This window comes from Caretta caretta, chromosome 5 (genome assembly GCF_965140235.1).
Source record: "Caretta caretta isolate rCarCar2 chromosome 5, rCarCar1.hap1, whole genome shotgun sequence".
NCBI lineage: Eukaryota > Metazoa > Chordata > Testudines > Cheloniidae > Caretta > Caretta caretta.
Window position 1 is genome coordinate 21,608,045 of NC_134210.1, and position 25,871 is coordinate 21,633,915.

Sequence of the window (25,871 nt, forward strand, 5' to 3'; positions counted from 1 at the left end):
TAGGTCCACAATCCAATGAGGAACTGATGTCTCCAGCATCAAGCGAACAGCTCCAGACCGAACAGGAAGCAGATGAAAGCCTCCAGAGAGCTTGGACGGCGGCACGGAGCAACCCACCGCCTCTCAGCTCTTCTAATCAATCCAGGTTTGTTGTAGAAAGAGGACTTTTATAAAAGGAAACTCTTTCTGGTGGACACCATGAATATTGGCATCCTCAGAGACAGTTGGTAGCTCCAACTAAGTACCGGGTAAATCTCTTAAGCTTAGCCCATGATCATCCTAGTGGCCATGCTGGGGTGAACAGGACCAAAGACCATTTGGGGAGATCATTCCACTGGGAGGGAATGGGCAAGGATGTTTCTACCTATGTCCTGTCTTGTGAGGTATGCCAAAGAGGGGGAAAACCCCACGACCAGATCAAAGCTCCTCTCCAGCCACTCCCCATCATTGAGGTTCCATTTCAGTGAGTAGCTGTGGATATTCTGGGTCCTTTTCTGAAAAAGACACCCAGAGGAAAGCAGTACATACTGACTTTCATGGATTTTGCCACCCGATGGCCGGAAGCAGTAGCTCTAAGCAACACCAGGGCTAAAAGTCTGTGCCAGGCACTAACAGAACATTTTTACCAGGGTAGGTTGGCCCTCCGACATCCTCACAGATGCAGGAACTAATTTCCTGGCAGGAACTACGGAAAGCCTTTGGGAAGCTCATGGGGTGAATCACTTGATTGCCACCTCTTACTGTCAAACAAATGGCCTGGTGGAGAAATTTAATGGAACTTTGGGGGCCATGATATGTAAATTTGTAAATGAGCACTCCAATGATTGGGACCTCATGTTGCAGCAGTTGCTCCTTGCCTACAGAGCTGTACCACATCCCAGTTTAGGGCTTTCACTATTTTAACTTGTATATGGCCACGAGGTTAAGGGGCCATTACAGTTGGTAAAGCAGAAATGGGAGGGGTTTACACCTTCTCCAGGAACTAACATTCTGGACTTTGTAACCAACCTACAAAACACCCTCCGAACCTCTTTAGCCCTTGCTAAAGAAATCCTATAGGATGCTCAAAAAGAGCAAAAAGCCTGGTATGATAAACATGCCAGAGAGCATTCCTTCAAAGTAGGGGAACAGGTCATGGTCTTAAGGGCGCTCCAGGCCCATAAAATGGAAGCGTCATGGGAAGGGCCATTCACGGTCCAGGAGCGTCTGGGAGCTGTTAATTATCTCATAGCATTCCCCACCTCCAACTGAAAGCCTAAAGTGTACCATATTAATTCTCTAAAGCCCTTTTATTCAAGAGAATTAAAGGTTTGTCAGTTTACAGCCCAGGGAGGAGATGACACTGGGTGGCCTGAAGGTGTCTACTACGAAGGGAAAAGTGCTGGTGGCATGGAAGAGGTGAACCTCTCCATGACCCTTTGGTGTATGTAGTGACAGCAGATCAAGGAGCTGTGCACTAGCTACGCGCCGACGTTCTCAGCCACCCCAGGACTGACTGAACAGGCATACCACTCCATTAACACAGGTAATGTTCACCCAATTAAAGCCCAACCTTACCGGGTGTCTCCTCAAGCTAAAACTGCTATAGAACGGGAGATCCAGGATATGTTACAGATGGGGGTAATCCGCCCCTCTGGCAGTGCATGGGCATCTCCAGTGGTTCTAGGTCCCAAACCAGATGGGGAGATATGTTTTTACGTGGACTACCATAAGCTAAATGCTGTAACTCACCCAGACAACTATCCAATGCCACGCACAGATGAACTATTAGAGAAACTGGGACGGGCCCAGTTCATCTCTACCTTGGACTTAACTAAGGGGTACTGGCAGGTACCGCTAGATGAATCCGCCAAGGAAAGGTCAGCCTTCACCACACATGTCAGGCAGTATTAATTTAATGTACTCTCTTTCGGGCTGCAGAATGCACCCACCACCTTCCAAAGACTTGTAGATGGTCTCCTGGCAGGATTAGGAGAATTCCTGGGCAGAACCCTGGAACATCTACAAAAAGTCTTTGACTGCAAAAGGGAGACAGGACTAACTGTTAAGGCTAAGAAGTGTCAAATAGGCCTAAACAGAGTGACTTACCTTGGACACCAGGTGGGTCAAGGAACTATCAACCCCCTACAGGCCAAAGTGGATGCTATCCAAAATTGGCCTGTCCCAAAGTCAAAGAAACAGGTCCAATCCTTCTTAGGCTTGGCCGCATATTACAGGCAATTTGTACCGCAATTCAGCCAAATCGCCGCCCCACTGACAGGCCTAACCAAAAAGAAACAGCCAAACGCAGTTCAGTGGACCGAAGAGTGTCAGAAGGCCTTTAACCAGCTTAAAGCGACACTCATGTCTGACCCTGTACTAAGGGCCCCAGACTTTGACAAACCATTCCTACTAACCGCAGACGTGTCCAAGCGTGGTGTGGGAGCAGTTTTAATGCAGGAAGGACCGGATCAAGAATTCCATCCTGTAGTGTTTCTCAACAAGAAGCTGTCTGAGAGGGAAAGCAACTGGTCATTCAGTGAAAAAGAATATTACAACATTGTCTACGCTCTGGAAAAGCTATGTCCATATGTTTGGGGACGGCGTCTCCACCTGCAAACCGACCATGATGCACTACAGTGGCTTCATACCGCCACGGGAAATAACAAAAAACTTATTTGGTGGAGTTTAGCTCTCCAAGATTTTGATTCTGACATCCAACACATCTCAAGAGCTTCTAACAAAGTGGCTGATGCACTCTCCTGTGAAAGTTTCCCAGAATCAACTGCTTAAAATCGTCCTTGAGATGTGGAAATTATTGTTAGTCTTTATATACTTGGTAGTATATTTAGACGTGCATGTGTCTTATTAACTCTGTTTTCTCCTGGAGCCCCAGGAAGAAATCCCAGCCAGCGTTTCACCCTATCTGTGATTTGGGGGGCGTGTCATAAATATAAAGGGAAGGGTAAACACCTTTAAATCCCTCCTGGCCAGAGGAAAAACCCTTTCACCTGTAAAGGGTTAAGAAGCTAAAGATAACCTCGCTGGCACCTGACCAAAATGACCAATGAGGAGACAAGATACTTTCAAAGCTGTGGAGGGGGGGAGAAACAAAGGGTTCTCTCTGTCTGTGTGATGCTTTTGCTGGGACCAGAGCAGGAATGCAGGTCAGAACTCCTGTAAAGAGTTAGTAAGCAATCCAGTTAGATATGCGTTAGATTCTGTTCTGTTTAAATGGCTGATAAAATAAGTTGTGCTGAATGGAATGTATATTCCTGTTTTTGTGTCTTTTTGTAACTTAAGATTTTGCCTAGAGGGATTCTCTATGTTTTGAATCTGATTATCCTGTAAGGTATTTACCATCCTGATTTTACAGAGGTGATTCTTTTACTTTTCTTTAATTAAAATTCTCTTTTAAGAACCTGATTGCTTTTTCATTGTTCTTAAGATCCAAGGGTTTGGGTCTGTGTTCACCTATGCAAATTGGTGAGGATTTTTATCAAGCCTTCCCCAGCAAAGGGGGTGTAGTGCGTGGGAGGATATTTTGGTGGGGAGACGTTTCCAAGTGGGCACTTCCCCTGTTCTTTGTGTAACACTTTGGTGGTAGCAGTGTTTAACCTAAGCTGGTAAGAATAAGCTTCGGGGGGGTCTTTCATGCAGGTCCCCACATCTGTACCCTAGAGTTCAGAGTGGGGAAGGAACCTTGACAACATGTGACTTGTCCATGTGACTCCAAAACTCCATCTTGGAGCTGGCCTTTGCAAAGGAGAGAGGAGGGGGTCTCCACCCACAAGTGAAAGTCTATTTAAGCCCCTGGGAGACCCCCTCCATTTTGTCTTCAGCTGGCTCAAGAGAGAGCCTCTCCACCCCAAATGATACCTGGAAGAAACTAGGACAAAGGACAGTAACTACAGAGGGTGTGAGTGATTGCTGGACTCAGATTAGAAGAAGACTAGTCTGTAAAAGAAGCTTACTGGAACATCTGAGGGTGAGGTTTCATCTGTAATCACTTTCTTACTGTATTAGGCATAGGCTTGCGTGTTTTATTTTATTTTGCTTGGTAATTCACTTTGTTCTGTCTGTTATCACTTGGAACCACTTAAATCCTACTTTTTGTATTTAATAAAATCACTTTTTATTTTAACCAGAGTATGTATTAATACCTGAGGGGGGCAAACAGCTGTGCATATCTCTCTGTCAATGTTATAGAGGGCGAACAATTTATGAGTTTACCCTGTATAAGATTGATACAGGGTAAAATGGATTTATTTGGGGTTTGGACCCCATTGGGATTTGGGCAGCTGAGTGTTAGAGACAGGAACACTTCTTACGCTGCTTTCAGTTAAGCCTGCAGTTTGTGGGACATGGTTCAGACCTGGGTCTGTGTTTGTAGCCGGCAAGCATGTCTGGCACAACCAGGCAGGGTTCTGGAGTCCCAAGCTGGCGGGGAAGGCAGGGGCAGGAGTAGTCTTGGCAGATCAGGAACTTATTCCCTTACTGAATGAGGGAGGCTACCTAGTGACAGAGGATGTGGAAAAAGCTAATGTACTCAATGCTTTTTTTGCCTCTGTCTTCACGAACAAGGTCAGCTCCCAGACTACTGCACTGGGCAGCATGGAGGAGGAGGTGACGAGCCCTCTGTGTAGAAAGAAGTGGTTCAGGACTATTTAGAAAAGCTGGATGAGCCCAAGTCCATGGGGCACTTCATCCAAGAGTGCTAAAGGAGTTGGCGGATGTGATTGCAGAGCCATTCGCCATTATCTTTGAAAACTCATGGCAATTGGGGGAGGTCCCGGATGACTGGAAAAAGGCTAATGTAGTGCCCATCTTTAAAAAAGGGAAGGAGGAGGACCTGGGGAACTACAGGCCAGTCAGCCTCACCTCAGTCCCTGGAAAAATCATTGAGCAGGTCCTCAAGGAATCAATTCTGAAGCACTCAGGAACAGTCAGCATGGATTCACCAAGGGCAAGTCATGCCTGACTAATCTAATTGCCTTCTATGATGAGATAACTGGCTCTGTGGATGAGGGGAAAGCAGTGGACGTGTTGTTCCTTGACTTTAGCAAAGTTTTTGACACGGTCTCCCACAGTATTCTTGCCAGCAAGTTAAAGAAGTATGGGCTGGATGAATAGACTATAAGGTGGATAGAAAGCTAGCTAGATTGTCGGGCTCAACGGGTAGTGATCAATGGCTCCATGTCTAGTTGGCAGCCGGTATCAAGTAGAGTGCCATAAGGGTTGGTCCTGGGGCTGGTTTTGTTCAATATCTTCATTAATGATCTGGAGGACGGCGTGGACTGCACCCTCAGCAAGTTTGCAGATGACACTAAACTGGGAGGAGTGGTAGATACGCTGGAGGGTAGGGGTAGGATACAGAGGGACCTAGATGAATTAGAGGATTGGGCCAAAAGAAATCTGATGAGGTTCAACAAGGACAAGTGCAGAGTCCTGCACGTAGGACGGAAGAATCCCATGCACCGCTACAGTCTAGGGACCGAATGGTTCAGTAGCAGTTCTGCAGAAAAGGACGTAGGGGTTACTATGGACGAGAAGCTGGATATGAGTCAACATGAGTCAACAAGGGCACATTGTTGACAAGAAGGCCAATGGCATTTTGGGATGTATAAGTAGGGGCATTGCCAGCAGATCGAGGGACATGATCATTCTCCTCTATTCAACATTGGTGAGGCCTCATCTGGAGTACTGTGTCCAGTTTTGGGCCCCACACTACAAGAAGGATGTGGAAAAATTGGAAAATGTCCAGTGGAGGGCAACAAAAATGATTAGGGGACTGGAACACATGACTTATGAGGACAGGCTGAGGAAACTGGGATTGTTTAGTCTGCGGAAGAGAAGAATGAAGGGGGATTTGATAGCTGCTTTCAACTACCTGAAAGGAGGTTCCAAAGAGGATGGATCTAGGTTGTTCTCAGTGGTAGCAGATGACAGAATGAGGAGTAATGGTCTCAAGTTGCAGTGAGGGAGGTTTAGGTTGGATATTAGGAAAAACTTTTTTACTAGGAGGGTGGTGAAACACTGGAATGTGTTGCCTAGGGAGGTGGTGGAATCTCCTTCCTTAGAAGTTTTTAAGGTCAGGCTTGACAAAGCCCTGGCTGGGATGATTTAATTGGGGATGGGTCCTGCTTTTGAGCAGGGGGTTGGACTAGATGACCTCCTGAGGTCCCTTCCAACCCTGATATTCTATGATTCTACAATCAGTTGGCAGCCTCAAGGGGGTTTCTGTGATCCAACCCGTCACAAACATTTTCCACCTGGAGATGGACATGAGCTATAAAGCTTGACTCTTTATCTGGATTTTTGACCTACTACCACCAAACTCAAGATTATTTGTATCTGGGATTTTGTTTTAGTGAAGGGCCAGCTGCAACATTCGGATTTTCTGAACTTTCCCAAAGTTCAGGGGTTTTGGTTCAGACTCATCTCTGTAAAATGCAAAAACGGAGTAAGGAACATCCAAAACCACTCTGCATTATAGTTATTCCAATATTGGCATTGCTTTATAATGACAAGTAGCTGTCATTTTCACAGATGTATGCTGTTGCACACCTTAATTAGATTAGTGAGTTTAATTATATGTGGCCAGTGAGTGATCAGACGTTAATAGAATCATGAAAAGTTAGGGCTTCTCTAATTTTACAGTTGACAGGGAACACTGTAAGTATGGAGCTGCAGATGCCTTTTCAGTGCCTCCTCTTAATTGCCACAGAAATTGATGCCTAAGTGTCACTGAATTTCATGACCAAGCATAATCTAATTTACATGGAAAATCTCATGCCTGGCTGAATGACATTATGAAACTGGTTTTTAAATTTCATTTGCACGTTTTAGATTAATCAACATCCTAAGCAAGGTGAAACTGCCCTGAGTCTTCTGAGCAAAACCTCTATTATTCTGAAAAAGTGTTTAAAACCTGATGGATTTTCAAAATGACTTTAAAAATGGGTAACACAAAGCTATTAATATTCCTGAAGGAAAACAATAAAATTGATCTTGAAAAATGGTCAGGGCTTTCCCCAAGTCCTGGCTACAATATCAGGAGCATATGGATTGGAGTTTGGGAAAAGTGCGTCTGAGCAAATGTCTCCTTTTCCTATTCACCTGAAAAAGGGAAGATTCTTGACCCTAAAACTAGTTTCTCATGTTTTATTGTTCCGTACCATAGGGTGACCCGCCCTTCTAGCAAGTGCTGAAACCCTGCATGCAAATAAAGACTAATTTCTGATGACTTACTGTAGCAAGCACAGCTCACTAACCCCGGTTAGTGGATGAAAAGGAGTTATGGCTTGGGCTCCCCGTTCCAAGAGAGCTAAGAGCTAGAAAGAAGGGTCCTACAGGAAAACTCAAGGAACAGTCTGTCAGAGAGATTGTATGTGAGAGAGAGAGATTGCACATATGAGTGAGTTTAGGCTGTTTTACGCTAAGTTGCTGTTATTTCAACTGTCAATAAAAGAAGAACCCTGGAAAGCAAATGTCTACATTACACAATTCCCTGGACTGATAAAACCCAAAGTAACTTCTCAAATCAGCAGAGCTTGAGAGAGCATGATCACAGTGCATAAAACAACCAAGTTCCCCTGAGTTGCTCTACAGGCCCTCCAGTCCACATTCGGGCTGTGCTCAGTCCTGTGAGATACAAAGAGTGATGGGAGCACATCCTGTAGCATCACTGCAATGCAAGCACACCACTCTGCACTGGACATGAATAAAGTTGCTGGTGCTGGAAGCCATGTGTGACTGGGGACCAGGACATGGAGCAGTCCTAAACACACAGTGAGGTGACTTTTGGCTAGGGAACAGTGAATAGGTAGATAACATGACAAGCCAGGGGGTGGGGTGGGATGGGGGGAGAGTCTTGGGGAATTGTGGGAAGGCACTGGAGAACTAACAACCATCAATTGTATTATGACACTAAGTTGTGTCCACACTAGAGATAAATGAGCAACATTTGAAGGCTGTTCGCTGGCGGTCTGCCCTTACTTCTGACCATGCTAGCTGCCTCAGGTGATGGCTGAGCAAGACAGGACTGAAGGGGTTTTGTATCTGGATGAGGAGTGAGTTAATTGGAACAACTGAGTCAGATCTCAGAGTACATTGTCTTGATCTCATAGACTTACCCATGCCTCATCATGATACCTGGATTGGCAGAAACTTACTAGAGAGAGATCTTATCTAATCCATCTATTTTATCTATTTGCTTTGGGCATTTATGCGGTATGCATCACCAAGGTATCCAGTTGCCAATGTCCAAAAGTAAAGTCGGTAGTAGAGGATTTTCCAGAGCAGGCATAGATTCAGTACTGCCATACAACTCCTTTCTGAGTCAGAGTAGCCCCTTTAAATGCGATCTAGGACACTTAGCTTTGTCTAAACTGCAGGTTCAGATTCTGAAATCGTTTAGCTTATTTAATAGATTTCTGCATTTATGCCCTTTGTTCAGACTATTACATTTCGTGCTTTAGAAATATATTGTTTTCTCTGAATCTAAACATCCTAAAGCAATCACACCTAAAGGGAGACCAAATAAATGAATATAATAATGCTTTATTGTGTATTTTAAAATGATAATTAAAATATTATTTAGAAATGTAAAACATTACCATCTTATACTGAAAATGTAGGTTTTATTCATTTTTAGAAGCACAAACCCTAGTGTCATAATTGTTTTTATGAAATCAGAACCAAATATTTGGAAACAGCACTTGTTTGTGTTTAAACATTTCCCCCTCCTTTGTTTGCAACCCAAACACTGCTGCACAGGAGAAGAGGGTGAAACTAACTTCTTCATAAATAAACTCACTAGCTTGTTTGAGAGAACTGTACACAGGAACCAAGGAGCATAAACAACCAACAGCCAGCCAGGTTTTTACAGTCCTTTCAGTCGGAATAATCTCAGGCAAGCTAAGTGAGGACATTTATTCTTTATTATTTTTTACATCAGATTGTTAACCTGTCAGTGTCCGTTTAATTTTATGGAGGCAATTGCACATCTCGGCCACTGAGAGTCTCCCTTCCCCTTTGTCTCCCAGAGAAACTTAGGCGGAGTGGAAGCCCAGATAGAGGGAGTGGGGAATAGAGGGGACAACACAAAGCCATCTCAGCACTGGGGATATGAACCAAAAGCGCTAGACAAAGAGCAAAGGGGTGGCAAGAGTCTGATCAGAGCGGCCCATTGGGAACCAGCCAAGGAGATTCCTCCACCTCCACCTCTCCGGCAGCAGCCTCCCCACACAGCCTGGGGAGCGTTACAGTCAGTCCCCCTCGCCCTGCCGCTCTCCCCTCCTTCCCCCCTTCCTTTAATTTCCAAAAACTGCTACCAAAAAGGGGGTGGGGGAAGCCAACAAATCAACCCAACTTGGCGGTTTTACGCCCCTACCGATCGCGTCTTTGATTGGGCGGGTCAGGCTCTTTCCCCGCCCCAGTGGGCTGTGGCGGCGGCGGGGTCTCCCTGCTGCTGGGAAGGGACTGGAGCTTGGCTGGGGTTTGTGTGAGCGGGGCGGTGGCCTGGCGAGGCGGCGGCAGCAGGGGCGCGGGGAGCAGAGACGGGGCAGGATCGGTGCAACGGCCGCTACCGAGCCAGCCCGGAGCTGAGCAGCAGCAGCGAGAGCGGGGCTGCCGCCTCTCGTTCCCGCCCACCAGGCAGCAGCTGCGGGAGTGCCCGCCCCGGCCCCCCGTCTGCAGGGAGCACCCTGCCCTGGGGGAGGTGCGGGGCTTACCTGGATTTACTTGCCCGCCCGCATCGGCGGGGCAGTGCCCTCTGCCAGCGAGCCCTGCCCGTGCACGGCCGGAGAAAGAGCTGCCCGGCTTTCGCTCCCTCCTCTGCCGAGCGGGGCGCTCGCCCAGCGGGACCCATGGCGAGCGGGGCTGTGGAGCCGGTCTACGGACTTTCTGAAGACGAAGTAAGTCGCTGGGGCTTGTGACACTTTACCTCCCCCGCGCCCCATTCCCGGCTGCGGTCCCAGCCCGCGGCTCGGAGGGGCCCGGCAGGAACGCCCTTGCACCGGCCCCGGGGCTGCCGCTGCCCTGCGCCGGGCTGCCCGCAGAGGGCTGGCGGGGAGGAAGCTGTAATCCGGCTCGCGGACACCCGGCCGGGAAAGGCGCTCGCGCGGCGGCAGCCCCCAGACCCCCTCCCGCGGGCCCCTCCCCCCCGCAAGCAGCAGAGCCCCGCTCCCCGCCTGCAGCGTCCCTGGCTCCGGGGAGAGCCCCAGCGCCTCCGCCCCGCTCCCTTAACGGCGAGGGTCGGGCAGGGAGACGGAGCGTAGCCTCCCAGCCGTGGCCGCTGGCCCCCGGTGAGGCGGGGCGGCGCTGGGCTGCGGAGCCCTTCTCCGCGCGCTGCCGGCAGGTGCTGTGAGGCCGGGGGCAGGGCGCCCCTGGGCCACGGTCTCTGCCGAAGGGCTCGGAGGCGGTAACCCGCTGGGCCCTCGCGGCGCGGTCCCCGGCTTGGGTCCCCCCCGGGCAGCCCATCGCACCGCGGGTGGGAACGCCGGGAGCTCCGGTGTGTGGGAGCCGCGGGGCGGCGACTGCGCAACCCGTGCTGCATTACTCAGCACGCAGGTATTTCCTAGCCCGGTGAACGGGCTGAGCTGCCGGCAGCGGCCGCCTCGCTGGGGTTCCCCTTCCTCCCCGCCCACCCTTTGGGGAGGGAGCGTGAGGGCTGCGTGGGGTTTGACAACGGCATGGCCGGGGGCTGGCGGAGCCATTGTCAGCCTCCGCGCTGGGTCTGAGCGGGGTTCCGGGGACGTGTCGGGCGTTGTGTGCCGTCAGTGCCGACTGCTGCTTCTGGCTGTGTCAGAGCAACTGGTATGTCCGCAAGTGTGACTGTAGGTCGCCGGGCACACCCTGTGTGTGTGTGTGTGTGTAATATCGGTGTACATAATAATGGATGTGTGAGGTGCCTATGTAAATTATCTTTATCTGGCAGGGAGGCCATAGTTCAGAGAGAGTTTTATTTTTAAATCAAAAGAGCCTTCATTCTGCTCTCCTGCGAAGAACTACACCAAGTGCTCTTGCATAAAGCCCATGACTGTTAACTGTTTAGATCCAAAGAGCAGGCGGTGTCTTATTTTACCTACACACTTACCATGTACGTATGCATTGTCTTCAACTCCTGCGCTCTCGGTTTGTTGCCTTGACTCTTCAGGGCAAGGTCTGCCTCTACTTGTGTGGCACCTAACACAGTGGGGCCCTGATCCTGACGGCCTCCTGAGTGCTGTGTACCGTATAATTCTGTACAGCAGGGCCCCTGTATTTTTATTTGTCTGTAAGGGCATGGGGCATTGGCACTACATACCTGATATCTTGGACGTTTCAGTTCTGTTGTACAGACACTCTTTATGCCACTGTAGTGTCACCTAGGCCTGCCTTGTTCTTGTTCTCTTATCTGATCTTTCACCTTGTCACTAGAAAGGAGGCTGTGTCCCCCAGAAAGTGGCAAGATGCAGACATTTGGGAACAAAGAACTAGGCTTCAGAGTGAGGTATTGTAGGTGGAAAGACAGCTGCTGCTCCCAAGTCTTACTTAAGGTCTCTCTGAACGCACTGTGTAGGAATACAAATTGCTGAGGGGCTAAATACATTTTGTTATATATAATGAATGAGACTAGATGTTTGGGTTGCATGCAAAATGTTTTATATCTGGGAGCTAGTGTCAAAGTCAACTTTGTGTTTAATGGTGAATGGAGATGGAGCTTGATTGTCTTATCAGTCCTGCTGGTTAGCCAAATTATGCAGTGTATGCCAGTTTTATTAACTAGTGCCTTGTGTAGAAACATGGGTGGTGCTAACAATTTGAACCTTTGCAGACAGAATAGTCCATTCTACTGCCTCTGATTGGAGACTGCATTGTTGGGATGCTGTGTGTGGCAAAGAATAGTTACCTTTGGTCAGTATGCATAGTGGTCAATATAACAAATACCCAAATAAAGGTGACATGTTCTATTTATAAACTCTTCCAATTTCATATATCTTCTTAGGGTCAACTGCCACAGGCCAGCATCTAGATAACCAAGGAAATAGCTAGTAGCTATGATTGAGTGTAAATGCTGTTGAACTACTCCAGTTCTTATTGACATTGACTGTTGTACTCAAATTGAATCAAATCTAGGTGACTACATTATTGAATTCAAACTAGATAGGATCCTTTGTGTGTGGGTGTTGGTGTGTTGAGGATTGTTTCGTTTATAAAGCTGTGAAAGCGAACAGATACAAACAAGTTTTGTACAAACGTGGGGAAGAGAGAATGCATTAGAGGGGGTTTAGCTGTTCAAATGATTAAGATGAAGACAAAATTAGACTCTCTCTGCAATTCCTTTCCTCCTTCATCTGGCTTTATAAACCTTCTTCATGTACTCTTCAAAAGCAATCTTGGCTATATGTGAATCCTCAGGAACAAAATACAGCGGAAGCTCAATGTAAAGAACTCTCAGCACTCTCTCCTTATTTTATTGACTGGGATCATCTGAAGGCTTCTGATGTAACCCAAGCGGATCAGATAACTAGGATTCTATTGTAGAAAGGCTCAGAAACTGTAAAAGGCTCAGAATCCTGCACTGACATAGGCCTGTTACTGTAATGCTTGAGGGCTTTAATAAGTTGAGGAAACAACTAGGACAACTGCTGTATCTGCAATACTTTGCCACTTTGTGGAGGTTTGGGGCATTCATGTCTCAGAAGATCCTAGCAAATGTATAGCTGTCAAGAGAGCCCAGGTCTAGGAACTACCATGCTGCTTTCAGAAGAGATGGATGAATAGTGACCATTTAATTCTGTGGCTTTTCTTTTTCTTGTTGTGTGAGAGAGAGCTTTTTCCTTTTGATACTTGTGCTTGTAAAAGGTGTTGGATTTGGCCTATACAGTGACAGTGCAGGCTTTCCATTCTGCTCCACCTGACAGGTTTCAGAGTGGTAGCCGTGTTAGTCCGTATCAGCCAAAAAAAAATGAGGCGTACTTGTGACACCTTAGATACTAACAAATTTATCTGAGCATAAGCTTTCGTGGGTTAAAGCCCACTTCATCAGATGCATGCAGTGGAAAATACAGTAGGAAGAGAGATCTACAGAGAACATGGGAAAAAATGGAGGTTGCCATGACAACTCTAACATGAGTAATCGATTAAGGTGGGCTATTATCAGCAGGAGGAAAAAAAACTTTATCACAACAAAAGTTTTTTTCCTCCGGCTGATAATAGCCCACGATAATAGCTGATAATAGCCCACCTTGTTAGAGTTGGTATGGCAACCCCCATTTTTTTTTCATGTTTTCTGTGTGTGTGTATAATCACACACACACCCCTACTGTATTTTCCACTGCATGCATCTGATGAAGTGGGCTTCAGCTTATGCTCAAATGAATGTTAGTCTCTAAGGTGCCACAAGTCCTCCTTTTTCTTTTTGCTGATACAGACTAACACGTCTACCACTCTGAAATGTGTCAAGTAAGTATGTGTTAAATAGATATTAGCTTGGGTTTCAAGTACCTAACGAAAAGAACCTCTGTGGCGCTGCAACATTTTTGAATAGGCAATGATACCGCATTTAGAAATGAAACCAGACAACTTTAAAACATTATGGGAAGTGATACTAGTTGACTATGTATGTATTTTAAAGTCTGAAACTTCGAGTTAGAGTAAATTTAATAAGTCATGCTGAAATTTTAGGTGACTTCTATGATGGATTTGATGCACTGTTAACAATAAATATAGCTCCGATAACTCTCTCTCTGGTGATAGATTGTACCACAGACGATGCAAGTGGGAAGCGAGGTTAGCTTTTTGCATGTTATGTTTGGCTGTTCCTGATGGAGTTCTATTGTTCTCCCTTGCGAAACCACGTGCCTGTGCTGTAGAGCATCATTCGTATTGCTAACAAATGTGAGCTGCACAGGTTTCAATGGGATTATGGGAAGTAGTCTGTAAAATTCCAAAAGAAGAAACTATTACAGCTGGTTTCTTAAATGTATTTAACGTAGGCTACCATCACTGTCTCCCTTGGATCCTGAGAACTCCTTGTTTTTTCTCTTTCTGTGGCTGATACTGGAACAGCAGTTTTGCTTTAAATTCCTAGTTTCGCTTCCTCGAATATATTTGCTTACTCCTACTCCAAAGGTGAATTTCTCCACCCCTCTGGTCCCATGTCCCTTCCTTGTTTTTGAGAGGGTCAGGCGCACATGAGAGTTGGGAGATTTTTTTTTTTTTGATGCAGTAAAGGAAAAATCAGAACTGGTTGTGGAGTAAGTGTGTATAATTTTGTGTGTGCGCTTTTAGAGACGAGTCTGAATCAAAGCCAGATCCGAACATCCTGAAGGTTCGGCTCAAGATCTGAACTCTTCCGTGTAGGTTCATCACTCCCTGATCTTTTTAAAAACCGAGACTCTAACTTGGATTTTGTGTGGGGTTTTCAAAACTGCCTAAGTCACTTAGTGCTTTTGAAAATCCCTTTCTTAATTCATGTTGAGGTGAGAAAACACCTAACCTATTGGAAGATTTTCTGTCTCAAAATTTTTAAGTCACATATGTAATCTCTTGAAAATATAAAAAATAATCAGACACTTATCTGTGATTTGTCTTCCTACCTTTTCTGAATAGTCTATGATAAAACAGGTTATGAAGTTAGTCATGACACAAACAATACGCTAATTATGAGCAGCTGAAAACATAATTGCACAACAGTTAATTTTTCTGTCTTTAAACAAGCATTAAGAATTTCAGTGGAAGATCTTCTAAACCTTTTTTGATTTCTCTTTGTGATACTAGATTCCTAACACAGTGTCTAATAACCTTTTACCAGATATGATATGTAAAATTCTATATTCAGATTACAAAGTTGAGATAAAGAACCATTCTTTCTTTGAAGATAAAGTGTAAAGAAGTGTTTTAGGTTGAATCTGTCGGGTATACTGCTATTAAACCCTTTTGTGGGGCACAGTAATGCATTAGTGATGAAATGAGGCCAGTAAAAATTCTCACAAGCCAGTCAAAATGTTTTTTAAACCTAGTGAGTTTTGTCATTTATCATTGAATATTTATGGGGGCAGATCCTCAGCTGGTATAAATTTCCATTGAAATTTGAATAAGCCATTGAAAAGCCATAACTATTTACATCAGTTGAGGATCTTCCCAATGGTGTTTAGAGATTGATGAGAATTGATGTTTGTTTCCTGTTGTCAATAGGCTGCCTTCACGATGTGGCTAAAATTAATGATAATCTGCTATAGAGATTGGCAGCCTAGCTTGCGATCCTAAAAACAGGGATGCTTGTTTATTACACAAATATAGTAAGCTTTTTTAAAAAGCTGTGTACAGCTTTTTATATATATATATATATATTTAAACAGCATCTTTGTAATATTTGTCAACTGTTTTGCATAGTAAAACATTGAAATGCCATTCTGCTGAAAGAAACCTTTTTTTTTTTTTTTTTTTTAAAAAGAGAACATGAATCATAGAATATCAGGGTTGGAAGGGACCTCAGGAGGTCATCTAGTCCAACCCCCTGCTCAAAAGCAGGACCCATACCCAATTAAATCATCCCAGCCAGGGCTTTGTCAAGCCTGACCTTAAAAACTTCTAAGGAAGGAGATTCCACCACCTCCCTAGGCAACGCATTCCAGTGTTTCACCACCCTCCTAGTGAAAAAGTTTTTCCTAATATCCAACCTAAACCTCCCTCACTGCAACTTGAGACCATTACTCCTCATTCTGTCATCTGCTACCACTGAGAACAACCTAGATCCATCCTCTTTGGAACCTCCTTTCAGGTAGTTGAAAGCAGCTATCAAATCCCCCTTCGTTCTTCTCTTCCGCAGACTAAACAATCCCAGTTTCCTCAGCCTGTCCTCATAAGTCATGTGTTCCAGTCCCCTAATCATTATTTGTTGCCCTCCACTGGACATTTTCCAATTTTTCCACATCCTTCTTGTAGTGTGGGGCCCAAAACTGGACACAGTACTCCAGATGAGGCCTCACCAATGTCAAATAGAGGGGGACGATCACATCCCTCGATCTGCTCGCTATGCCCTTACTTATACATCCCAAAATGCCATTGACCTTCTTGGCAACAAGGGCACACTGCTGACTCATATCCAGCTTCTCGTCCACTGTCACCCCTAGGTCCTTTTCCGCAGAACTGCTGCCTAGCCATTCGGTCCCTAGTCTGTAGCTGTGCATTGGGTTCTTCCGTCCTAAGTGCAGGACCCTGCACTTATCCTTATTGAACCTCATCAGATTTCTTTTGGCCCAATCCTCCAATTTGTCTAGGTCCTTCTGTATCCTATCCCTGCCCTCCAGCGTATCTACCACTCCTCCCAGTTTAGTATCATCCGCAAATTTGCTGAGAGTGCAATCCACACCATCCTCCAGATCGTTTATGAAGATATTCTACCCCTGGGACACTCCACTTGACACCGGCTGCCAACTAGACATGGAGCCATTGATCACTACCCGTTGAGCCCGACAATCTAGCCAACTTTCTACCTACCTTATAGTGCATTCATCCAGCCCATACTTCCTTAACTTGCTGACAAGAATACTGTGGGAGACCGTGTCAAAAGCTTTGCTAAAGTCAAGAAACAATACATCCACTGCTTTCCCTTCATCCACAGAACCAGTAATCTCATCATAGAAGGTGATTAGATTAGTCAGGCATGACCTTCCCTTGGTGAATCCATGCTGACTGTTCCTGATCACTTTCCTCTCATGTAAGTGCTTCACGATTGACTCTTTGAGGACCTGCTCCATGATTTTTCCAGGGACTGAGGTGAGGCTGACTGGCCTGTAGTTCCCAGGATCCTCCTTCTTCCCTTTTTTAAAGATTGGCACTACATTAGCCTTTTTCCAGTCATCCGGGACTTCCCCCGTTCGCCACGAGTTTTCAAAGATAATGGCCAATGGCTCTTCAATCACAGCCGCCAGTTCCTTTAGCACTCTCGGATGCAACTTATCCGGCCCCATGGACTTGTGCACGTCCAGTTTTTCTAAATAGTCTCTAACCACCTCTTTCTCCACAGAGGGCTGGCCATCTATTCCCCATGTTGTGATGCCCAGTGCAGTAGTCTGGGAGCTGACCTTGTTAGTGAAGACAGAGGCAAAAAAAGCATTGAGTACATTAGCTTTTTCCACATCCTCCGTCACTAGGTTGCCTCCCTCATTCATTAAGGGGCCCACACTTTCCTTGGCTTTCTTCTTGTTGGCAACATACCTGAAGAAACCCTTCTTGTTACTCTTAACATCTCTTGCTAGCTGCAGATCCAGGTGCGATTTGGCCCTCCTAATTTCATTCCTACATGCCCGAGCAATATTTTTATACTCTTCCCTGGTCATATGTCCAATCTTCCACTTCTTGTAAGCTTCTTTTTTATGCTTAAGATCTGCTAGGATTTCACCGTTAAGCCAAGCTGGTTGCCTGCCATATTTACTATTCTTTTGACACATCGGGATGGTTTGTTCCTGTAACCTCAACAGGGATTCCTTGAAATACAGCCAGCTCTCCTGGACTCCTTTCCCCTTCATGTTAGTCCCCCAGGGGATCCTACCCATCCGTTCCCTGAGGGAGTCAAAGTCTGCTTTCCTGAAGTCCAGGGTCCATATCCTGCTGCTTACCTTTCTTCCCTGTGTCAGGATCCTGAACTCAACCAACTCATGGTCACTGCCTCCCAGATTCCCATCCACTTTTGCTTCCCCTACTAATTCTTCCCGGTTTGTGAGCAGCCGGTCAAGAAAAGCTCCCCCCCTAGTTGGCTCCTCTAGCACTTGCACCAGGAAATTGTCCCCTACGCTTTCCAAAAATTTCCTGGATTGTCTATGCACCGCTGTACTGCTCTCCCAGCAGATATCATGAAAATTAAAGTCACCCATGAGAACCAGGGCGTGCGATCTAGTAGCTTCCGCGAGCTGCCGGAAGAAAGCCTCATCCACCTCATCCCCCTGGTCCGGTGGTCTATAGCAGACTCCCACCACTACATCACTCCTGTTGCTCACACTTCTAAACTTAATCCAGAGACACTCAGGTTTTTCTGCAGTTTCGTCCTGGAGCTCTGAGCAGTCATACTGCTCCCTTACAAACAGTGCTACTCCCCCACTTTTTCTGCCCCGCCTGTCCTTCCTGAACAGTTTATAACCATCCATGACAGTACTCCAGTCGTGTGAGTTATCCCACCAAGTCTCTGTTATTCCAATCACGTCATAATTCCTTGACATCACCAGGACCTCCAGTTCTCTCTGCTTGTTTCCAAGGCTTTGTGCATTCGTATATAAGCACTTGAGATAACCTGCTGATTGCCCCTCATTCTCAGTATGAGGCAGGAGCCCTCCCCTCACAGACATTCCTGCCTGTACTTCCTCCCGGTATCCCGCTTTCCCACTTACCTCAGGGCTTTGGTCTCCTTCCCCCAGTGAACCTAGTTTAAAGCCCTCCTCACTAGGTTAGCCAGCCTGCTCGCAAAGATGCTCTTCCCTCTCTTCGTAAGGTGGAGCCCGTCTCTGCCCAGCCCTCCTCCTTCATGGAACACCATCCCATGGTCAAAGAATCCAAAACCTTCTCTCCGACACCACCTGCGTAGCCATTCGTTGACTTCCACTATTTGACGGTCCCTACCCAGGCCTTTTCCTTCCACGGGGAGGATGGACGAGAACACCACTTGCGCCTCAAACTCCTTTATCCTTCTTCCCAGAGCCACGTAGTCTGCAGTGATCCTCTCAAGGTCATTCTTGGCAGTATCATTGGTGCCCACGTGGAGAAGCAGGAAGGGGTAGCGATTCGAGGGCTTGATGAGTCTCGGCAGTCTCTCCGTCACATCACGAATCTTAGCCCCCGGCAAGCAGCAGACTTCTCGTTTTTCCCGGTCAGGGCGGCAGATAGATGACTCAGTCCCCCGGAATAGAGAGTCCCCGACCACCACCACCTGCCTCCTTCTCTTGGGAGTGGTGGTCGTGGAACCCCCTATCTCAGGACAGCGCATCTCATGCCTTCCAACCAGCGGAGTCTCCTTTTGCTTTCTCCCCCCAGACATATCATCTGGTCCACTCTCCGCAACGGTACCTGTGGAGAGAACATGAAAGCGGTTAGTTACCTGTGTCCGCGTTGCTGGAACCCGGACATTCCCCCTTCTTCTTCTTCTGGAGGTCACATGTTGCCAAGCTTCTTCACTGGCCTCTTGGCTCCGCTGTGCACCCTGCTCTAAATCTTTAGAGCTTTGTGCCTGTAGAAGCATATCCTGACTTTTGTCCAGAAAATCCTCCGTTTCTCATATGCAACCCAGCGTCGTTATCTGTTCTCTGTTATCGTTATCATGACTGGTGTATGTATAACAAATGCAACAAACTGCTGAATAGCTGTTAAGATTTCACCATTATTAGGTAAGAAATGCAAAAGTTAGTGTTCACATGTTATTGGAACACTGGTGCTATATAATTATTCTGTGCTGTATTCAACAGTCTGTCTTATGCACTTGCAGCATAAACACTAAAACAGACTATATAGCTGTGGCTTCCAAAGTAGCCGAAGGGATTTGGACACGTAATTACCATAGAAAGAATGGTATCCATATTCCACAGTAACTATAAAAATCTCACCATCACATGTTAACTGGCCTCTTTAAAAGTGAGCATGGTCTAGTGCACCTATGACTGATCACCTGCTGCCTAGTTGGGCTTAAGGGAAAGTACCTGGGCCTGATAAAGGGGGAAGCAGGGAGAGGAAGCTATGGCACTTTACATTGACCTAACCCATGTAGTGTAGACCAGTGGTTCTCAAAGCCGGTCCGCCGCTTGTTCAGGGAAGGGCTGTGGGAAGTGGCGCGGGCCAAGGGACGTGCTGGCCGCCCTTCCCGCAGCCCCCATTGGCCTGGAGTGGCGAACCGCGGCCAGTGGGAGCTGCGATTGGCTGAAACTGCGGACGCGGCAGGTAAACAAACCTGTCCAGCCCGCCAGGGGCTTTTCCTGAACAAGCGGCGGACCCACTTTGAGAACCACTGGTGTAGACCATGTCTTAGAGGCATCTGCTCTTGTCTGTTTGGAGTTGGTTTTCTGGTTAAGAGCACAGCAACTTGGCTGTATCTTTTCTATGCAAAATGATAGGACCTAATTGCAGTGGGAACAGTGACCCATAATTGAAAAATGGGCTGGAGGCTCTCTTCAAAATAAAGTAAACTACAAAAAAAGAAAACCAAAACATTTTAAGAGACAAAATATGGAAAATTCCACCTTGAGCCTGGGGCAAGTGCTAAGTATTTTGGAAAGTTATGAGTGTGCAAAGGCGGGGCGGTTGGTAACCTCTCTGAAACGTCACAGCCAATGCTCCTATTCTTAATTTACAGTCACTTGCAATTGTTGGAGATATGTACGATACAAAAAAGCCAGTTGTGTTACTGTAACTGCATACCTATTCCTCCTCCCCACCTTGGGTACTGTACAGAGTTTTGATTAGTAAAACAGAGAACTGGCACTTGCATCAAGATCTTGTGGAAAAATAGCGGCTGCATTAGATGTTTGCATTTTATAAGCGAGTGGCATTGTTATGAGCGTCAAGGATGTAAGTAATTATATATGTGTGTGTTTTCTTGCTATGACAATAAAATTACTGGGTTGCAGTTGTCTGTGTAGTACAGTAATTTTGGATTTTTCTTTTTCTTTTTTTTTTTAACGAAGGCTTACCTTGAACCCTGCTTTTAATGAGTAATAGGTATGTACTTTTTGTATTCGCAGCACTAGCAAATAAAATACTAGCTTAAAGTATTTAAAGTAGTATAGCTTTGTTGCATTAAAATGTGGGTTCTGTGGTCTGGCCAACCAGTGTCTTTCATGACAGTGGAAAATAGGCTGTCTTGACATTCTCTCTTGAACGCTGGCGAAGTATGGTGCTGGATGTGTCTCTGCAGTGATTTCTGTAATGCTACTGAGGGGCTTGCGAAAGAGAGCTTAGCTTCTCCATCTCTTCCCTTTTGTTTCTTGGTATAGAATTGTTTCAAGCATCTGTCAAGGTTCCTCCCCCACTCTGAACTCTAGGGTACAGATGTGGGGACCTGCATGAAAAAACCTCCTAAGCTTATCTTTACCAGCTTAGGTCAAAACTTCCCCAAGGTACAAAATATTACACCCGTTATCCTTGGACTGGCCGCTACCACCACCAAACTAATACTGGTTACTGGGGAAGAGCTGTTTGGACGCGTCTTTCCCCCCAAAATACTTCCCAAAACCTTGCACCCCACTTCCTGGTCAAGGTTTGGTAAAAAGCCTCACCAATTTGCCTAGGTGACTACAGACCCAGACCCTTGGATCTTAAGAACAATGAACAATCCTCCCAACACTTGCACCCCCCCTTTCCTGGGAAATGTTGGATAAAAAGCCTCACCAATTTGCATAGGTGACCACAGACCCAAACCCTTGGATCTGAGAACAATGAAAAAGCATTCAGTTTTTTACAAGAAGACTTTTAATAAAAAATAGAAGTAAATAGAAATAAAGAAATCCCCCCTGTAAAATCAGGATGGTAGATGTCTTACAGGGTAATTAGATTCGAAAACATAGAACCCCTCTAGGCAAAAACCTTAAGTTACAAAAAAGATACACAGACAGAAATAGTTATTCTATCCAGCACAATTCTTTTCTCAGCCATTTAAAGAAATCATAATCTAACACATGCCTAGCTAGATTACTTACTAAAAGTTCTAAGACTCCATTCCTGTTCTGTCCCTGGCAAGAGCAGCATACAGACAGACACAGACCCTGTGTACACATCTGATGAAGTGAGCTGTGGCTCACGAAAGCTCATGCTCAAATAAATTGGTTAGTCTCTAAGGTGCCACAAGTACTCCTTTTCTTTTTACAGACCCTTTTGTTTCTCTCCCTCCTCCCAGCTTTTGAAAGTATCTTGTCTCCTCATTGGTCATTTTGGTCAGGTGCCAGCGAGGTTACCTTTAGCTTCTTAACCCTTTACAGGTGAGAGGAGCTTTCCCCTGGCCAGGAGGGATTTCAAAGGGGTTTACCCTTCCCTTTATATTTATGACAGCATCATTTCATGGACTGGCTGTTGGAGGGCACTGCCCAATGGTAGAATGAAAGTGATCACGTACATCATTGTGCATCAGTAGTGCTGTCTTGAAAAAGACACCTTAGCCTCTTGTATAACATCCCAACATAACTCTAGGGAGGCATCAGGCTTCTTGATATTATGAACATGGCTCTGTGAGGCTGTAGCTACTTAATAAGCCTGTGTATGCAGTTTTCTTTTTTTGAGCTGCTATAGCCGGTCAGACATTGAGTGAAATTTGGGTAGAGTTTTCAGAGGGGAAGCAATAGGGGTGGGCTTTCGGATGCTGGAAGAAGCAGCATCACACAGCCTGAGGAGGTGATTGGCATCTGCAAGTGTGAGGGCTTCACAGGGCATAGCCCCTGCCTCTTGTAGCCTGGATGCAGCTCCTCCTTGACTATAGACTATCTGTATTTCAGACTTGATGCATCTGCTTGAGGGAGCTGTGTCAGGGTTTGTGGGATAGGTGCAACAATCCACAGGTCTCGGCAACACTGTCACAGTGCTGCATCTGAAGCTAACCGATATATGCAACAACTATTCAGAGAGTCCTGGAGCAAGAAGAAATGGTGGAGTACTATCTAGTGTAGATGGAAACCTTGGATTTCAAGTGATCCACTAACATGAACTGCTTGGCTGATAACTGAAGCCAGGTTTAGCACTTCTGACTGACTTAGATTAGAAGAAGATGGGAATTTAGTAAACTTGAGAACAGTAAAACCTCAGAGTTACAAACACCAGAGTTATTAACTGACCAATCACACACCTCATTCAGAACCAGAAGTATGCAATCAGGCAGCAGCAGAGACAAACAAAACCAAAAAACAGTACTGTACTGTGTTAAACGTAAACTGCTTAAAAAAAAAAAAGGGGGGGGGAGCAGTATTTTTCTCTAGCATTGTAAAGTTTCAAAGCTGTATTAAGTCAATATTTGGTTGTGAACTTTTGAAAGAACAGCCATAATGTTGTGTTCAGAGTTCTGAATATTTCAGAGTTATGAACAAACTCCATTCCCGAGGTGTTCGTAACTCTGAGGTTCTGCTGTAATACAGAACCCTTTGGGAGACGTAGGTTTAGGGCTTAAACAAGATTTGTAAGGGGTGTACACTGGGTTTTTTGGTAAGTACTTTTGAAATCTCCTGCCCCCCAAACCATAGTGAGCTCTGGATACATGATACTTTGCATTGTAAGAGCTGGGGTGCAGTAATAAATTATAGGAGCAAAACCAGAGAGAGATTCTTATAACTTTTCAACAGAATCTTGACCCATTCATAGCTTGTGTGTTCTCTTTCTTGCAATCTATGGAGTAAATCCTACTAACTTTGATAAGTTCCTTTGCCTCTCTGGCTTTCATTCGTACTTCTTTTTAAATGTTAATTTTTAATGGCTTTGCGTAAGAAGATTATATTACAGCAGCAAAACAAATGTAATCCGGTTGCCCTGTCCCATGTGAAAGAAACAAGTGCAATTCTGTAAACATTCCATTTCAAGAATGTGACTGTACACCAGGAAAGAGGAATACAGTTCTACTACTGGGCACTGCAACTCAGTTCAGTGTTTACCATCAGCTGGAATTAAGAAGTGTGTGTGGCTTTCAAAAGCCTTCAACCCACTGTCATGCTGACTTGCATATCATAGCTTTTTGATAATAAAAGTGAAGGTATGAATTTAAAACACTTCTTGTGCAGTAAATAAATAAATTAGCTGTGGAAATAAGTAAAATGTTGATAAGGAAGTACTGTCAAGTCTGACGTGCCCAGACTCTTATTTGGTGGGTGTGGAAGCTTTATTTAAAAAAAACAAAACAAAAATCCCACTTCTGATTTAAAATATAACATAAAACTCTCTGAACTGCTTGTCCCTCTAAAATGAGAGCTGCTACACAGAAACAGTTCTGACTGGGCAACAAATGCAGTATATGTAATTGCAGTTTTCTCCCTGAGGTCTCTGTCTTGATTCTTATGAGCTGGCAGGATATGGCTACATGCCAGATTTGTGCTTTTAGAGATCAGGATTCTTGTACATTTTAAAATGCTACTGGTCATGAGAATGGAGGCAGGAAGTATGGAGGAGAGCACATGTGTTACTACTGCAAGCCAAAACAAAGCTGTTAAATTCATTTTTTATTTTTTTTTGGGGTCTTTGGATAGGTGTTCCTTCTTTTAGTCTTGTAATAAAGGGAAAAAGTTAATTTTCATTTTATCGGAATCATTCACACCAACTCACTGTGTCTTTATTAATTTCCCCCCTCCCCCATGCAGGAACTTGTGTACAATCATTTCTTGGGGTTTGTTTTTGTTTTTTAAGCTTTGATAAAGTTCCACTTCTAGGCTTGAGATAAACTAGCATATTTCTTGTACTCTATTATTTAGAAAATCAAAAATTGTTTCAATTGCACAGCTTCTACTGGACTTTAAAATTTCTTCTTATATATTATCACACTAAATAGCATCACAGGGTGTATGCAGGATAGTGAATAGTAATAAGACTTTTTTAAAGCCTGGGAATCTTCTCAGCAACAGAATGGTTGTGTCATCAGAAAACTTAGATTCTGACCTATTGCAGTGATGCCAGGCTTGAGATAAATGGTATCAAGAGTATCTCTCTGTAAGGTCTGCTTTCTCTTTGTGCATGTGCAAGTGAAGCAGCAAAATTACCTTGACAAAATCTCTAAAGAACCTCTGCTTTCCACTTTGTTTCTCTGCTCATGCCTGTGTCGTGGTGGTGGTGTTGGGGTGGTAGGAAAGTAGAGAAAAACTAATCTCCAGGTAATAAAATGAAATGGGAAGATGAAGCTGTCAAAGATTGGGATTTGATTGCATTTATTCTGAGATCTATGGGAAAAAGTTTATTGCATTGACTGAATATAAATAAGCAAACCCAACAATGGCAAACTGCTGGATGGGGCTGCGTGTTCTTTAATGTGTTCAATTATTTATCTCAATATTTATAAAACTGTAGAGGTACCTGTTCAAGGAATACATATATTAAGAATGAGCTAATTACTTCAACATCAAGATAATATATACTTTCATCTATTACAGGTTGGAGGAACATGCGAGTGGGGGGAACTACCTTTCATATGCCACAATATTTGGGTCCTAATAGTTTAGGAAGCTTAGGAAGATAGCTGTCACTTGTTTGCAAAAACTTATTTAACTTTCTTAGTGTGACCTTTTGATCAGAAGTCAATCCTGACACAGCGCAAGGGCAGGGCCTGCCTGAGAAACGCTCCGGTGCCCTGCCCCTCCATGTCAGGTGCCCCAGGTGAGGGCAGGTAGGCTCAGCCTGACAGGATCCAAGTGTGGAGGGATTTAGTACGGGGGGGGATCCAGGTGTGGGGTGAGGGTTCTGTGTGGGGGGCTCAGTGTGGGATCTGAGTGCCAGGAGATCTGGATGCAAAGGTGCTTGTTTGGGGGGGAGGGTGTTCTAGATGCAGAGGCAATGGGACTCTGCAGGGGCCATCCAGGTGAAGGTGGTTGGGGCTCAGTGGGGTGGGGCTTTGGGTATGGGGGCTCGTCACGGTGGTCAAGATGTTGGGGGATGAGGCTTGTCAGGGTGGTGGTTCAAGTGTGGGGGGCTAAGCGGGGTTGCTCCTGGTGAAGGGGTGGGTCTGGATGTGGAGGGAGAGCTCAGCGGGGGTCTGGGTACAGGGGTGAGGGAGGATTCGGATGCAAGGGTTGGGGCTCGGGGGTGGGACTTTGTGGTGGAGGTTTGGGTGTGTGTGGGGGGGGTCTGGATGCCCAGGAGTTGGGCAAATAAGGGAGCATCTCCCTGCACAGTCACGTGTCTCCCTGCAGTTGAGGAGCAATGGGGTGGGGGAGGTTTCTGGGAGTGGGTCAGCCCTGGCCACTCCA

General features: G+C 45.6%; 1 protein-coding gene and 1 long non-coding RNA gene across 5 annotated transcripts in view; one reads left to right on the top strand and one right to left on the bottom strand.

The window, feature by feature from the left end:
* Window positions 1–9,832, bottom strand: part of LOC142072103 (uncharacterized) — a 35,393-nt gene extending 25,561 nt beyond the window's left edge. Inside the window, exon 1 of the long non-coding RNA XR_012668376.1 lies at window positions 9,714–9,832. This is a non-coding gene — a long non-coding RNA (uncharacterized LOC142072103). The remainder of the gene's footprint in view (window positions 1–9,713) is intronic.
* The window catches only part of NEDD4L (NEDD4 like E3 ubiquitin protein ligase), a 367,521-nt gene continuing 351,437 nt past the window's right edge, over window positions 9,788–25,871 (top strand). For 3 of the 4 annotated variants that reach the window (XM_048849463.2, XM_048849464.2, XM_048849465.2), the window contains exon 1: window positions 9,788–9,896. In XM_048849463.2, the coding sequence (XP_048705420.1) occupies window positions 9,849–9,896 (48 nt within the window). In that variant the 5' untranslated portion in view covers window positions 9,788–9,848. The remainder of the gene's footprint in view (window positions 9,897–25,871) is intronic. The other variant, XM_048849467.2, reaches the window with a different exon arrangement.